The 17,836-nt window shown below is 34.2% G+C and overlaps 1 protein-coding gene across 1 annotated transcript in view; it reads right to left on the reverse strand.

Moving 5' to 3' along the window:
- LOC129230379 (cellular tumor antigen p53-like) overlaps window positions 1-17,836 on the reverse strand; it is a 63,525-nt gene that overhangs the window by 32,533 nt on the left and 13,156 nt on the right. Inside the window, exon 3 of the mRNA XM_054864778.1 lies at window positions 13,375-13,460. Coding sequence (XP_054720753.1) covers window positions 13,375-13,460 — 86 coding nt within the window. The remainder of the gene's footprint in view (window positions 1-13,374; window positions 13,461-17,836) is intronic.

The raw sequence follows: 17,836 nt of genomic DNA on the forward strand, positions 1-17,836 counted from the left end.
AAGCGGGGCCACGGATTCGACGTCCGTCTAGCCGCCTTTCCTTTTCACTTTTTTTTTTGCCCGACAAGGCCACAAGCACTATTTCTGTAGGGGGAACTCTTCGCGAGCAGACATGATGATGGAGCGGGAGTCTCACGTTCTATTCAAAGGTCAGATCAGGAACTAGGGAGCAGAACAAATGGCTGCCGGGATGCCATGCCATTTCACCTCATGACTGGGACAAGAGAATTCAGAGTCCGGCCGGGGCGTAGACGTTGTCAACGGGACCCTTCAGTTGGAAAAGTCACTTTATTGTTGGATTCTTATCCCAGGGTGGCAGGAAAATCGAGAGGTGTCTCGATCAGCTATGGATTCTTATCCTAGGGTGGCAGGAAAATCGAGAGGTGTCTCGATCAGCTATCTCGGGCAAGGAAAAAAGGGCAGGTTGGACTTGCTTCTCGGGGGCGTCTTTCTAGGTCATTCCAACTTTTGGCAATCTCGTTCGATCCTTCTTTAATTTTTCGAGGAGTATGTCATGTTCTGCCTTCTGGTGATTCTGCAGCTTTGGCTTCAGGAAGCTTTAGATATTTCAACTAGGCGACCATTTTTTTTTGAAGAATTCAGCATCTCCTTTTCCTCCTCTTCCAGGCGTGGTGTCCGAGCTTTTCTCTCACGAACAACATCTTTCACTCGGCAAAATGGCAGAATGAATTATGGCGCCATTGTTCTCACAGCGAGCGACCGGTTTCTCGGTGTGCTGTTATTTGGTGCTGCCACCTAGGTTGCACGCAAGACACTCAATTGATTCTTTGCCGTTGCATTTCTTTTCATCGCTCAATTGTGACTAGCCTTGCTGTCACACGTAGCTACAAATTCCATTTTAGTTTATTCATCGTTTACTAATATTCTTGTTGAGAGATGTATGATTATCCGCATGACACCGCTCCCCCTTTTCAATTTACCTACATACAAGTCCATTATTTGGACAATCAAGGGGGGGGGGTACAATTGACCCCTCTGGACTTTCAAATCATAATGTTTGCTTTTTTCCTTTAAAATGCATTGAATTCATACCCTCTGTCTCTCTACCTTTCCCCGAAAAACTTCGAAAATACGGACGGGCCTATATAATTCATCTTACTCCAGTTCATTCACAGCAAAATGCCATTGTTTTTTATGATAAATTTTCTTTTAGATATGACTTTGATTGCTAATCTTTTACCCAAACAGAGTTTTACTGGCATTGTTTTGGGGTGAAATTATTTCAAGCACTGCATTTTTAATTTTATGTTTGGTAGGTTGAAGGTTCAAAAGAAAGATAAACGTTACGAAGACATCAAGAGGGCAGAATGCTTTCGTAATTACTGGAAAAATTAGTTTCGTAAGTACACTGCTGTGCTGTAAGTTTAGCATTCAATTTTGTTTAAATTTATTCGCTCATACCCCATAAGAGTAATGAAAATGAAACGGCTGACTACTGGGTTCATACATGGCCGAGCACTGGATGTCTATGGGCCGACCCCTGGAGATTTTTTCTAGATCATTATTTTTGGTGACATTACTAAAGATCCTGTATCGTATGAGAGGCTAATTTCTTCAAATCTTTTAATAATTATTATTCACTATACAGCATGTATAATACATATATGTTTATTAATGTATCAATTTTATCTGTTATTCATAATAACAGGCCGAGGACTGCTGATGGCTTTTGAAAAAAGTGAGAAAGGTGACAAATTTGAAAACAAAGGTGACTAAAAGGTGACAAAAAAAGTAACTAAAAGGTGACCAAAAGCAATTTGTTAAGAACTCAAAAAACAGAAAAGGATTATCCCTTTTTACTGACCGAAATAGCCTGTATGCTTTTTGTAAAGATTTCTACAGTTTCACTTTCAATAGATGTTTTAATTTTTTTCCATTTTCTTAGTTTCTTCTTCACAATCCTTTCTTTTTTGCTCTTCTTTTTGCTTCTGTTTCAATTCCAAATCCTTTTTCCTTTTACATTCCTCCATGTATGTTGTGTAATTTGCGTGTGCTTGTTGTGCACATTTAATCATTTCTGGACCAAATGGTAAAGAAAGCAAATGAGGATATTCTTTTTACAGCGTCTTTAACTATAAGTATGCTGTTTAAAAATCTTTCAGTCCTTGCTGTCTTATTTTCACCAAAAAGATGCTTTGAAATGGAAAATAGTCTTTCAATGTCAGCATCACCATGTGATAATGCAAGTGAAGCTTTTATCACCTTATAAACATTGGGAAACTTTAGAACATTGGAAGTTGAGTCCTTTTCTGAAATGTGTTGCTGCCAGTAGATATCAATGGTTTTGTTTTTGGATGCTTCATCATCTTTTTCCAGCTGCAAAAGTTTCCATTCATCTTGCAACCTATCGAGTGGAACATTAAAAGGCATGATTTTGGTAATCTTTATCAAATCCTTACAGCTTCTAGATTTACTTCTCTCTTTTGGATCCAAAAATTTGAAACTTTTCAGTAACCCGTTTGATATGCAACTTTTTTCTATTACATACTTGCATGCAGTCACACAATGCTTTTTAACACCTCTTAAAATCATAATCTTTTCATTTTCTTTCAGTTTTGACAGTTCATCTGTCACCTATCCACTAACAACGAGATCTTCAAGAGGTAGTCTGTTACCAACTGCAAACAGTTTATCCGTGTCTACGTTTGAAAAATCAACTTTCTTTATGACAGAGGCTTTTATAACTCGAGCCATAAAAATTTGAACAATGGTCTCTATTTCTTGGTACAATTTGTGTATCATAGGTGCTTGGCATTGAAAGCGTTTTGTGAACTGCATAAACAAATCAGCAGATGAAAAGATAAAATGCAGCTCAGCTTTTATAGAAGGTCTTTTTAAAACATTTGCAACAGCTTTATATGATCTGCATTGCATAGCTGAATTCTTTTTCAAAGGCACATGTTTAAAAAATAATACTGAAGAGCATCTCACTGTTCCAGTAGTCTGTTTGCTGCAGGTCCAAGAGTAAGCCAATGGGTAGTTGTGTGTTTCAGGAACTTGTGATGAGGTTAGTTGAGCTTGCACTTCTTCGAAGTCCTCCTAACGGGAAGGCCAACCATCAAAATAGCTATAAGTACTAAGAAGAAGTTCAGATGCTTCTTCACCTAAATACTGCAATGCTTTGACATATACGTATTATGCATTGTATGAATACTGCAAGTACCAATATTTATTAGGCTTTTTTCTCATGTCTCAAGGATAATAGTGTCAAACAACCTAAAAACCTTTTTATTAACATAAGGACCATCCAAAGGAAAGCATGAGACCTTTATTCATGGATAATTACTCTCGGTAAGTGCTTCACATAGCTTCTCAATTGAAATTTCACCAACTGCCTTGCCCAAGAAGAAAGTTTTGAGATGCCTTGTTGTGATGCAACATTGGCTTTCAGACCAATATTTTGTTGTTCGTTGCAGTTCTTTTTTGTCTTTGACATTGGTAGTTTCATCAAAGCTCAAAGTATAATAGGATAAACATGCTTCTTTTATACATTCCCAAAAATAAGGAGCAAGTCCATCTGTAGAAGGGATAGAAAGACTGGTTCTGCTCATAGGGCTTAATTATTTAAAAAAAAAATTCCTAAGACGCATTTCAAAAAAGGTGAGAAAGGTAACAAAAGTTGCAAAAAGTGACTAAAAGTAACCAAATTTTCAAAAGGTGACTAAAGGTGAGAAAGGTGACTGACTCCTGGTCCTGTAATAAGATAAATTTTTTATCACTCATTCACCTTTTACTTTTTTTTTTTTTGCAAAATATCTAGTTTTTGGGTATTTACCCAAGCTTTGGGATCTGGATAAAGTACTCAAAAAATATTTACCTAACCACTAGGTATTCACCTGATCCACATTACTAAATGCAATTCAAGAGTGCCAACATTTTAAGCAGCAGATTCAGCAAATAATGGCAATGATTGCTGCTGTCAATTTTAATAAAAATCAAATTAAAAATAAATACTGTTAAAATCTTTACTAATAATAAAGCTGAAAGTCTTTCTCTCTGGATCTCTGTCTGTCAGGATCTCTGTGACGCGCGTAGCGCCTAGACCGTTCGTCCGATTTTCATGAAATTTGGCAAAGTTAGTTTGTAGCATGGGGGTGTGCACCCCGAAGCGATTTTTCGAAAATTCAATGTGGTTCTTTTTCTATTCCCATTTTAAGAACAAAATTATCATAAGATGGACGAGTAAATTACGAAATTATCATAACATGGAATCGTAACATGGGTACAAGCCAATTGGCAAGAAAATTCACCATACATTATTTGTAAATATACAGGCGAACCAAAAGACCTTTTAATTTCTCTATTACGGGCAAAGGCGTGTGGGCACCACTAGTAACTAATAATAAAGCTCAAAGTTTGTCTGGATATCTGTCCGGATCTCTGTAGGGATGTCTTTCTGTGACGCGCATAGCTCCTAATCCGTTCAGCCGATTATCACAAAATTTTGCACAGAATTAGTTTGTAGCATGGGGGGTGCGCAAGTCGAAGCAAATTTTCAAAAATTAGATTTTGTTCTTCTTCTATTTCAATTTTAAGAACATTTTACCGAGCAAAATTATCATAACGTGGATGAGTAAATTACTAAATTACTTTAACGTTGAACCATAACATGGTCGAGCAAATGAGCATAACAAAATGGAGAGAAATTTATCATCCATTATTTGTAAATATACAGGTGAACCAAATGACCTTTTAAATTTCTGCTACGGGCAAAGCCGTACGGGTACCACTAGTAATAAATAAAATAAACAGATTTAAGGTAGCACATGTTAAAATAATTACCAACTTTTAAAATAATTGAAATAAAATCTATAAGATGCAAAAGAATTGAAATCTCAAACACTGCAGGCAATTTCTAACAAAACACAAGCTGATGTTTGCAAATTTTCAAAAATAATATTTTTTTAAATCAAATTAATTAAAATGTGAAAACCTGAAAAAAGCAGCAATTATTTCAAAATGTACCTTCTTTAAAATAAATGCTAAAATTCAAGGACTAAAAATATGTTTTAAAGTTTTACTTTAATGTTTCCAAGCATTTCCAAATGAAACTTTATTTTAAGCAGTTTTCAAGGCTCTTAAAAAAGCGCATGAACTATGAATTTCAAAAACTTATGGAATGAACAAGAAACTCATACATGATAGTAGGACATACTAGTGATGCATATCTTTTTTTTTTTTTTTTTTTTTTAAATTTTGAACCTGATAATTTTCTTATAATTACTTAATATTTTACTGAGTATACATTAATTATTACTTACATTTTTGGATCTCAATGTATTGGAGTTGCCTGGCAATCTATGTACAAAAAAAGGGAATAATCATTGGTTTTGAGGCTTTTAATATAACTTGAAATTAAATTAAATTGTGAACCTTAATCGACTGATCACCAAAGTTATAACAGAAAAATAGAAATGTCAGCAGCATGATTTTAACAAGTTGAATAAACATTTTCATTTTTCAATTGCATGTAACCATTACTAAGAACTGTTTTGCAAGAACTCAATTTTTAAAAGAACACTTATTAATTATAACTACAAAATATAGTGTGATTAGTCACAACTTAGATACAGTACAAAGAGCCCAAATAAAATGTGTACTCCTATTTCGAATAACTTTAATACTAACATAACAATAATGTTACAAAAAAGTTTTAAAAATCAAAATAATGTAACCCTCTGAACTTTTAGTGTTCTTCCTTCTATGACACATTTTAATCAGTGTAAGATTTGTCAATCACAGGTGTAATCAAGAAGAGTTGAAAGAAAATGTTTGATGTGATCCAAAACTTTTGCCATAAAATCTGACAAAGAAGTTTCAAAGTCTAGGGATCAATGTGATATACTTGATAGCAAAATATACTTAACAAAAACTTTGTTATGACACTGATTTCAATGTTACAAACACTACCCACTAAAGAAAAACTGAAATCACAATATTTACAGGTACGGTAATTTAATAATTCATTATCATACCTTTTGCAGATTTTTCCTTCATGAAGCTCTAGCTCTTCTTCACTGCTTCCCATGCTGGAAAGAAAAAAAGTGAAATTTTCTAGACCAATGACATATAAACCAGGTAATAATTTATTTTTAAATTTCTACTCCTGGATGAGCAAAAGCATAAAAAAAAAACATAAAATGCTGCTCTACTAAATGTAACACATAGAGATTTTACTTTCTCTTATTCCATATCTAACAAAAAATTTCCTATCTTAACTTCATAATTTTGTATCAAAACATGCGTGGAATACAGGATCAGAGCTAGAAATACAGGGCCCATTATGAAATTAATGAGCATAATGTTATTGTGAAGCGACAATAGATGGCAGCACGGTAAAACCGGCTGGGAAATGTGGTGGGGGATATGCCCTTTCAATGCACCCAGTTGTCAGTTGAGTTCAAGCAGTGTGAGCGGAGATACATGCTTCCGCTTGAAGTGTGATTTCAATTTTTGTAACATAACACGATGGTGCGTTCGCTTGAACAACTATACGCCATAAAGTTTTGCGTGAGGCTAGGAAAAAATGCAACCGAAACATTTCAGATGCTGCAAGAAGCCTTCAAGGACGATTGCATTTCAAGTCACACAGCCTTCATCATTACCAACTTCCTGGCTCGGATCAACACCCCGGTGATCCCTCACCTCCCTTACAGTCCCGACTTAGCTCCATGTGACTTCTTTTTGTTTTCGCGACTCAGAGATGAAAGGAAAACATTGGGAAACACTGGTAAACATCCAACACCATGTTACAACGTTCCTGAGAGGCATTCCCGTCGAGGAGTTTCCAGGTGCCTTTCAGGGGTGGCAAACATGTCTCCGCAAGTGTATTGATGTAGGAGGAATGTATTTTGAAGAACATTGAACATTTGTACAAATTACGATCAATAAATATATTTTGCCAGTGAATGCTCATTACTTTCATAATAGACCGTGTATCAAATTATCAGTAAGCAAATAAGCCAAATTTAAAAAGTTTTAGCTAAATTTCATTAGTCTTGTCCAAAAACTAAGCTTATTAAATTTGAATGGAGTTTTTTTGGGGGGGGGGGGGACTATTATTTTATAATCAAAACACGTACTTATATTTGAATATGCAACATACACTTAGGTAAATACGACACTTAATTAACAATACATTGAGACACTAAATTTTATATCTAAAACCTACTTTTCTTGTGGTGGGCAGTGACTACAATTTAGTCAAACTTTTTGTTCCCTTGTGGAACTTTTAAGAATTTGTTGACATAATTTTAAGGATCAAGAAAAATATTTTTCTCTGTGGAAATTTGAAAATTTTCTAATTGCCAATACTTATGCCAAATCAGTTTCTCTTGTTGAATTTATTGCACTTGGTCTGATGGTGAATACTTGGCACTAGCCCTAGAATGACAGTTACTTACACATTCCTTAGCTGAGTTTCAAGATCACTGGGTTTTCCTGCTCCATGCAAGTTAAGAAAGGTTAAAACTTGACTCAATAAACTGTAACATTTTGAACTTTGGACCTGCAATGGTTTTACATTCATTTACTATAGACATACAGAATTTGACTAAAAATGCAATTATTTACACAGGAAATCTATTAATATAGCTTTAAAAACATTTCTGTGGAAAAACCATTTTTCTTTCTTTTAAACTTTTTCTAGAGCAGAAACTAACATGATGAACTTTGAATCTACACTAGTTTTGCATTCATGTACAGCAGACAGACAGAAATTGAAAAAGATATATTCTTAAAAACTAAACAGTTTTATATAGAAAGTAGATTTCATTCTTTTGTAGGGCTCAACCAATGGCGATTTTCGGCCGGTGGGCCAATGGCGATTGTTCAACGACGGCAGATTATTTTTTGTTTCAAATAGCCGATGGCTGATACCAATGGAAGCACTTTACTAAAGACGACTGAAATGTAGGTTTCAAATATTTTTTAAGGTATTCAGTACTATGTAGAAACTGATGGCAAGATTAAAGAGAGAGAGGGATTTAAAGAACAATGAAAAATCACACTAGTACACTAGTAGTTTAATATTCAAAGGTAAAATCAGAAGTAAAAAAAAACTATATTTAGAGATTTATTGTATTTCAATAATTAAAAATATAAAGAGAGAAACCTAAAATAATACTATTGAAAAAATATAAGTTCTACATATTTTTGGAAAAGAAAAGCCAAGGAGAGCGAGCAAGAAGCTGTACTTGAACTCAATCCTTTCCGCAGTGACACCAAAAGTAGGCTGAAATTGCATTTTTAGAACTTTAGTTTTGAAAAATTTCTGCAGTTGAGTACTTAAGCAACATCCCTTCCTCTGAAGTTACAAACAATGGCCTGCATGCGCATTTTCAAGCCTACATTTTTGAAAAAATTTAGAAGGAAAGCCCGATAGCCCTCTTCTACGACGACAACACTTCTGAATATCGTCAAAAATTAGTTTTCGGAAACTTAATTTCTCAAAACTGACATGGGAGACTCACTGAACTCTTATCTACCAAAAGATGGTCTGCAAGCTCAATTATACCTTCTATTTCCGGTAAGTGTCCCCAAATTCCCCCCTCCCAACAGCATTAAAGAATTTCTAAAATTATTTTAGAAGTTCAATTTTGAACAATTACCAGGCAAAAAGTCCCCCCCCCCCCTTTAATGTCTTCGAAAACCGTTTAAAATTGAGAAGGTTCCATTTTTAGAAATTGCTGCCGGAGAGTCATTGAACTCAACGAACTCCTTTAACGTTACCAAAATTGCTTACAATCGAGTTTTTAAGACTTCTATTTCAAAAAAACTTCTTGAGGAGGTAGAGCCCTACTAATATCTTCGAACAGCTTCAAAAACTGCGTTTTTAGAACTTAAATTTCCGAAAGTTGCTGTGGACGAGTCTGTGAACTACACCCCCTCTGCTTTCACTAAAAATGCTGAGGCCTACAATCGTATATTAAGACTTCAATTTCGGAGGTTTTTTGGGGGAAAGGCACTTCCTGAATTTCTCCCGCCATCAACGTCACTAAAGGTCTTCTCAAACTTCTTTTTTGGACTTCAGTATTTTAAAATCGGAGTTGAAGTGACTCTTAATCCCTTCCTCTTTAACATCATCGAATATCATCTAAAATTGCGTTTTTGGAATTTTAATTTCAAAAAATTGCGGCTAAGAGTCCCTAAATCTTATCACTTCCCACAACGCTACCAAAAATAGTTTGCAATCAGGATTTAAAGACAAACTGGATATTAAATAATAATAATAGTAATAAGTCAAAGGTTTAAATAAAACTTTTACTAATGGATATCTCTGCAACTCATTATTCGGCTAGCTATCTATCAATCCCAAAGAGAATGGATTTTGACAAATGGCAGTCATTGGGCAATGTGTAACAAGAAGCAATCTTGATTGCTAAATTAAATGAAGGGAAAACATTCCTCTCTCGATGAATACAGAAATTATGTTTACGAGGGTTGTCTGAAAAGTTTCCGACCTAACAAAAAAACAATATTAACCTTCCAAGTTGACTATTATTTTTCAACAAAGTCTCCTTGTAAGTCCACACACTTGATCCAGCGATGCTCCCATCCTTTTAACACATCCAAATAGTACGATGAGTCTTTCTCTTCGAAATAACTGTTGACAAAGTCGATTACTTCTTCATTTGAAGAAAACCTTTGTCCCCCAAGAGCTTCTTTCAGCTTAGGGAACAAGAAAAAGTCACTTGGGGCCAGGTCTGGTGAGTAGGGTGGGTGCTCAATCAGTTCATATTTCAATTCATGGATTTTAGCCATTGAAACTGCTGAGGTGTGTGCTGGAGCATTGTCTTGATGAAAAAGGACTTTTTCTTTTTCAAATAAGGCCGTTTTTCTTCAATTTCATTGTTTGTTTTGCCAAGTAGAGTCGCATATTATGCTCCTGAAATGGTTTTACCCTTTTCAAGATAGTCTATGAATATAATTCCATGGCTATCCCAAAAAACTGTTGCCATCACTTTTCCAGCAGAAGGAACTGTCTTGGCCTTTTTGAAGCTGGTTCTCCCTTTGCAGTCCACTGTTTTGACCGCGTTTTTGTTTCAGGGGTGTAGTGATGGATCCAGGTTTCATCTACAGTGATCAGTCGCTGGAAAAATTCTATTTTGTTGCCCCAGAATAGCGCCACTGCAACTGTTCATTCGGACCCGTTTCTGGTCCAAAGTGAGCAAACGCGGTACCCAACGTGCAGTCAGCTTGCGCATGCCCAATTCTTCGTTCAAAATTTGGCAAGCACGTTCCTTGGAGATATTCATAGCTTCTGCTATCTCCCTAACCTTCAATCTACGGTCATCCAGCACCATCTGATGAACTTTGGCGATGTTTTCCTCAGTGGTAGCAGTTTTGGGCCGATCCGAACGTTCATCATCACCCAAGCTGGTACGGCCACGTTTAAATTCTGCTACCCAAAATTTCACTGTGGTAGATGATGGAGCAGAGTACCCATATACAGCGTCTAACTCCTCTTTAATCTGGGCAGGCGTATTCCCCTTCAAAAACAGATAGCGAATGACAGCTCGATACTCGATTTTTCCCATTTTCACAAAAACTGTAACATCAACTCAAAAAAATGGCTGTCAAACAAACAATTTGAGCTCAAACTGGCACCAATTTCGGTTCGGAGCTACTAAAGAACGCCTAAATAAGGACACCCCACTTTGAATTACTAGTGCTGACATCTTCATATCAAGGTTGGAAACTTTTCAGACGACCCTCGTATGAGTATTAAAACACAAAACAAAAAGAAAATCTACTCTCCCCTTGAAGAAAAAAGCATTTAATAATAATGCGCATAAGTTACAACAAAATGAAAATTAAACTTTGTGAAGAAAAAATAAATGTAACAAAATTACAAAAATAAAAAATGTTGAAAATAAAAATTTTCTGTATTCCATCAAAAACCCAGGTGGGCTGAGCTTTTTTAAAAAAGGAAAAATGGTTCTTCCAAACCTGATTTAAACAATTTAAAATCATTTTTGGCAAGATTGCAGACAAGGTTCAATTTTGATCTAAAGTGCAAAAAGTATTAAAAAATATACAGTGAAACCTCCCATTAGCGGACAGTCAAGGGACCAGAAGTTTTGTCCATTATTGAGAGGTGCCCGCTATTAGGAGGAACTACTTAATTTACCTTTTTCAAAATGGGTTGTTGTTCCCTTTTTAGAACACAATTGAAACAATTGCGAATGGTTTACTACATTTTACTTCAAGTGTAATTAATCTGTTTTTTCTTAATAAAGGTATACTGACAGTACACTCTTGTCTTAAAAAGCATTTCATCAATTAAAGTAAACAGTTAAAACAGTTTGACATCTCTTTTTTGCATTACCAACGGCGGCGATTCGGCAAGCAACCCCCCCCACACACACACACTTTTTATGGTTAATTTATTTTATCTCGAGTATCACTATTGCATGATGCATGCTTGACAGTTGGCAATATGACCTTGAATATGGGCAAATCCTTTTCATGTCTAAAAATTAAACAACCCAACGAAACCACAGCGCCATAAAGCCGACTACTACCGGCGCCGGTCTAATCAATTGCATCTCCTGGGAGCCCCAGTTAGAAAAAGCGCACAATTTCCTCTTTTTTATCGTAACGTTTGAATAGTTATTGTGTACAAAATTCATTAAAATCTTAAGAAAAACGAACGTTAATTGTTAGACTGACAGCAGTTTTCACTTATCTGCTTCAATACTCTCAAAACTAGCCGTTACAAAATTATGACTTTTATTTTCTTTTTCATTTTTTGCTGCCCGCAAAAAGTACCATGCCTTTTAGTCCTTTTTTTTTCTGCCCCCAACTTTTAAGCCTCAATCGCTGCCTCTGCCCATTACCACCCTTTTAATTCCAAGAAACAGTGATAAGGAAATGACGGGGGGGGGGGGGGGGGGGGGGGAATATCAGTTGTGGAGGATGAAAAGCTTTGTAATGCAAGCAGTTGCTAAGATATTCTGTGAAAAGAAAAAAAAACGGAAGTGCTGCGATCGCAAGGGAAATTTTTTGTGAAATAACTGTCCATTATTCGGAGTGTCCGTTATTCAGAGTGAATTACATGGAATAGCCTATATTGAGGGACTGGGACTTGCAAAAATGTCCGTTAATTAGAGGTGTCCGTTAAGGGAGGTTTCACTGTAATTTAAAATTACCTAATTGAAATTATCAACTTTGAAATAAACTAAATACATCAGGTGTCTCCAACCTATGGCTCGTGAGCAGATTTTAACCGGCCCACAAAAAGCTCACTAACTTAAAAAAAAGTATTTTTTTATTTTTAATTTGTCAAAGTATTTTCTTTGAAACAATATAAAAGAAAACTAAGCCCAGAAAATGTCGAAAGCCACTACTGAGCTTAACGTGAGCACAGCCAGAGACGTTTGTCCTTTGAGGAGAGTCTGCAAATTTCACTTTTCAGCATAAAGTCACCAAAGTACAAAATTGCATTTCTGGAACTTCAATTTCAAAAAATTTCTGGACAAATTCAAAACGATTTCTAGGAATAGCCACCAACTCCTTCCCGAACGTCTCATACATAGATATTGCTTAAAATTGTGTTTTTGAGATTTAACAAAAAAACAAGTCTGGGACGGCTACGAAATTCGGACTATTTTTCTAACATCAGCAAACATGTCCAGAAATACGCTTCTAGAATTTCATTCCCAAAAGGTCTAAGAAGAGAGCATCTAAATTTTCATTTCTTTAACATCTAATCACCAAAGATAGTCTAACATTCAGTTTTTAAAACCAATTTGCAAGAGGAAAAGCCCTTGACGTCTCCAAAGACCTAAACCTAAAATTGATTTCATTTTTGAAAATAAAATTGGAGGACTAAATCGCTACCTCTCTTTTGCATCATTTTAGTAAAATTGCCTAAAAATGTGAATTTTGAAAATTTCTCTTTATGGGATGGAACCTGAAACCCGTCCTTCGACCATCTCTAACACCTGCAAAGATTGACTTAAACTGCGCCTCTAACACTTCAATTCAGAAAAAATTTTGGGAAATTTCACTTGCACCGCCCACGCCCATCTTTCTTCTGATTCAAAGTCGAAAACTTTTAAAGACTTATAACTATAGATATTTATGTTTTGGCATGAGGAGGCAGCTAAAAACTGCCATCTTGTTGAACCCTCGTTTGCTCCTCCTTCAGGTGAATGCTGGCGCCCATGCTATTGAGCTCTTACTCTTAAAAAAAAACTTGTGCGTGTGGGGAAAGGAAGTACATTGATAAAATCATTCGAACCGATATTGGTGGATGGCTGGACCATGTTGCTTTCAAAAATGTTCAATGTGGTCCACAAGTAAAAAAGGTTTGAGACCCCTTCTTTACATAATGAATCAAATTCTTACTTTTAGTGTGAAACAATTTTCAGAATTTTTCTTTTGCACAGGTAAAGAATCACATTTATCTACGTCCAAATCAAATTCAATTCTACCTGGGGGAAAAGATAAATTGAAGAATTTAATTTTTCAATTACTTTTAAAATAATAGAACAATAAAATGAAATATAAGAGATATCAAATATAGTGAATTCAAAAAAGGTAGCAAAATATTGCTAAACATAATGCTGTTATATTTGGTAATAGCATTTTTAATATAATATTCAGTAAACTCCTGATTACTCGCGGAATAGGATGGCAAGATAACCACGAATAATCCGAATTATGGGTAAAAACAGATAATAGCTTATTATACATGAGCTAAAAAATATGAGTAACACTCAGAAACATTTAAATTATAGCTAAAAACATTGCTACATTGCATCTACTAACACTGAATATAAAAAATATGGGTTAAAAACTTAAAACAAACAATAATACAATGAGAAGTTTAAAAAACATTTGAAAAGATCCGTGGATAATCTGAACCGCAGATAATTGGGAGTTTACTGTAGTAGTAAAATCTATAAGCAGATACACTCATTCAAGGTAAATTCAATACTCAACCTTTCCATTTTTAATAGTGTAGTGCTCATGTTTTGGGAGTGTTTTTGCATCTATTGGTGGTACACTTAAGAAAAACTTGTGAAGTACTGTATATAGTTATCCAAATCTGAAAAATAATACTTGTCAAACCCACTTCAAATGAATTATTAACCTGATTCAAAGTAATCCAGTAATTGTAATCACAGAACTACAACAATCACCCAGGAAAATACAACAACTAAATATTAAAAGTTCCCTATTTTTATTTCACAGTATCATAAGGTTTCTATTATTTAAAATTGTACATAGATTATAATGTAGAAAGAGAAATTTCAACCAGGTGTGCAGTAAATTTTTAAAGCCTAAACTCAACATAAATTTTCTGCCCGAAATTTCCCAAAACTAGTTGCATCATATTTAAAAAGTTATTGTGTGGGAGCTAGATTTCCAATCCCACATGATATGTAGCGAGATTGAATGCAAAATCCCGCAAGACTTCAAATCCTACAAAGTTTTTCGATGCAATCGTTTTCCAACTTTTGCTGTTCATAAAACGTATATTTTCACAAGCATCATCTGAAACTTGAATCACCTTTCGTGTATATCTGCAAGAAGAGCAGGAAAAACTTTGTGTCTCATATGATAGACAGTGGATTTTCCACTTAAGAATACAAGAAAATAAGAGTGTATTTTTCTCAGAATGAGCTTTTATTCTCATTTGAAGTTTCAGTTTTAATACATTTAGCCACTGAGAAATTGCGCAAAAATTATGAACATTATCGAAAACCATTACTAAAATTTGAAACCAAGAAAATTGATCTTTAGAAAAAATTGAGAAGTATTGATAGACCTCGTTTTTGTTCGAAATTTGCAACTCTTGAGCAAAAACGAAACATGACCCAGGTTAAGAAAGAAAAAGATCTATTTTACAAGGTGATGAAGTTTATGGGGAAATTTCGTTAAATGCTCTCAATATAATTTAACCTCTGTAAAAACAACTGCAGTGGAGCCATAGTACTAGTTTTCATCAAGCCCATTATTTTTTGAGTGAAATTCTTTTCCCATCCCAAACGAGCAATGCTTTTTAAAGATGCATTTGACTTGTTTAGGGCACACTTTTGCATGCCAAAGGATAGTTGCTAATTGAGATGTGACTTTATATTACTCTACAGTTGGTGTATGGAATTCAAGAAAACTAGTAATTCAAGCAACAAAAGCAGTCCTTCTTAAAAAGCACAACTTTTGCTATTTGACATTAAAATTTAACTTTTAGAAGGAAGTTAATCCTGCAGGATACCGCAGGATTGTTTCCTTATAATCCTGCGTTTCAGCTGAGTTCAGCGCAGAATTTTAAATCCTGGTAAGAACACTTAGCAAAATAAATTCACCATAATACGCCTAATCAATGTCAGTTGTCCAATTTTTTACATATAAAGACAACCTAAAAATAAAATAACTTAACTAGTTTTAAAAGCAAATACAGTAGAACCTCTCAATAAGGGACACTAAGGGGACCGGACAACTTGTCCCTTATATCAAGGTGTCCCTTATTTGGAGGTATATGAATCGATAAATACTATGTACTTAACTCAGTATAATTTCATAACAAGTGTAAACTAATGACATTTAAGAATGTAGAGACTTAATAAATTCAGAATTATTCAAACTAGAAAAAAAATTTATAAAAAAAATTATCAACAATTTCGTAGTATCAGAGTTTTGTCACTGATTTCCACTAATTACCAGTTTGAGTTTGTGTGCTTCATGGATTTGTTTGATGTCATGTAATTAGCAATGCAAAAAAAAAAAAAAAAAAAAACTAATCACATTTCAAGTTTTTCATACAAAGCCTGTCAAAGGCGACATACTATCCTCCATATGAAGTAATTGATGAAAGGAAAAAGCATGTCTCAGCAAAAATTGTAGGGTACATATATTTGTTTATTTGCATCTAAATGTCAAGACAAAATTTTAGCAGTTAATTTTTGAATAAAAAAGAAACCTTGAATTATTAGAAATATAGAATACATTCTATATTTCTAATGCTATCTATATATTTTTTTCTATTGTAATTTTTCTCTGTGTGACTGTCCCTTAATGAGATCAAATACATGGAGGTCCCTATTCAAAGAGACTGGGACGAGAAAAAGCGTCCCTTAAAGGAGGTATTACAGTAATAAATTTTATAAGAACTACTTAAAAACGCAACGAGATGTTCTCAGATAACATCAAAGTACTAAATAAAAATTGCACTGGAAAAAAATATTCTGAAAAAAAAAATTTTTTTTTAATTGCACTCCTGATTTTAACAACTCAAAAGTCAAAATAGTATTCAAAAGTCGCCACCAAATAGCAACTTCAGAATGATAAGACTACACAATGAGCAGTGCAACTTATTTTATCAAACAAAAAGTAGAAAACTAATATTATAACCTAGCTAGCAAAAACAAACGATTGAACAATTTTATATGGAAACTTTAATATTCATTATTTAATTATTGTTATTATTATTATTATTTTTTTTTTTTTTGCTGATCTGGCAAGTCTTTGGGTAAATACTAGCACCACAAGCGAATAAGTACATTCGTTTTTGTTTTGATGCAATGGGTAAAAAACGTAATGAAATACTTGCTGCAGCAATTTATGACGAAGCAGATCACGATTTTCCAGGAATGTTGTCACCATTTTCTAAGTTTTTGTCAAAATTCATGATTTTCCATGCCTTTTTAAATCAAAATCAAATTCTCGACAATTTCAGGTTTTTCAGGATCACTCAGACTGATGGAAACCCAGTAACAGCTCGAATGGGGGAGTTTTATGCCTTATGTGTAAAAGTTGGCAGGAATGTTATATTAGCTTCAAAAAGTTACACACTTATTATGAAAATTAGTTTTTGATTAGATTAAAATCTTACTTTTTTGCATGATTTTCTTTTGCAATGGTTCTCTAGTTTCAGTGGGCATTAGTTTTTTTTCCTCAGATTTTTTATCACGACTTGGGTTGGCACATATTTTTAAATCAACACTTTGACGACCAAAAACTTCATTCCTGAAAAATCAATGAAATTAATGAATAAGAGAGATGAATAAAGCATTTAAACATCAATTAAATGAAAAATTTCTTATCTCAGGATTTTCAAATCCTGTTGAGAATATTTTTTTCATTATTCTAAGCTTCCTTTGATTTTTTGAATATAATTGCCAAGACTTTTCATCTGTCAAAGAAATAAATTGAAATACAGGGAAAATGTTTGCTGAGTTTATGTGGACAAGGGAAGAAAAAATTGAGGAATCCAGAGAAAAGTTCATGGAGTCGTATCAAATTCTGAGATTTATATTTAATGTTATAAGCACAGAGCACGTGATAAAGCACACTGCATGTTAACTACTCTGATGCAACTACTCAAGTAAAACATTAATGTTACATGTGACTTGAGATGTAAAATTTCCAGAAATTTTGAAGTGGTGGTTTTTTGCCGTTTTTTTCTGGAAAAATTGAAAAAATGGAAAATTGACTTTTTTATGAACAAAACTAGGGATTCTTAATAGCTTTGTGTTTCTTAGAACATATATAGGGTTAAGCATTAAAAAATATATGTAATCCACACATCTTTATTTTTTCTGCTTGACAGAAATACACATAAAGGTAAGTTTAATTAGAAAAAATAGCCTTTTTGTTTTATAACTGACAACTTTCTTGGTCAATCACCAGAAATAAATTAAACCGTCGTTCAACCAATGAGTAAGGTGTGTAAAGCACATATAATCATAAACAATTACATTTAATATTTTGGATTGCTTTTGAAACTTCAAATAAAAATAGTAATTATTGACTTTCAAACATGATTGATATTGTTTGAAAGAGAAATAAGTATGATTTCCCTTCC

This window comes from Uloborus diversus, chromosome 9 (genome assembly GCF_026930045.1).
Source record: "Uloborus diversus isolate 005 chromosome 9, Udiv.v.3.1, whole genome shotgun sequence".
Classification (NCBI taxonomy): domain Eukaryota; kingdom Metazoa; phylum Arthropoda; class Arachnida; order Araneae; family Uloboridae; genus Uloborus; species Uloborus diversus.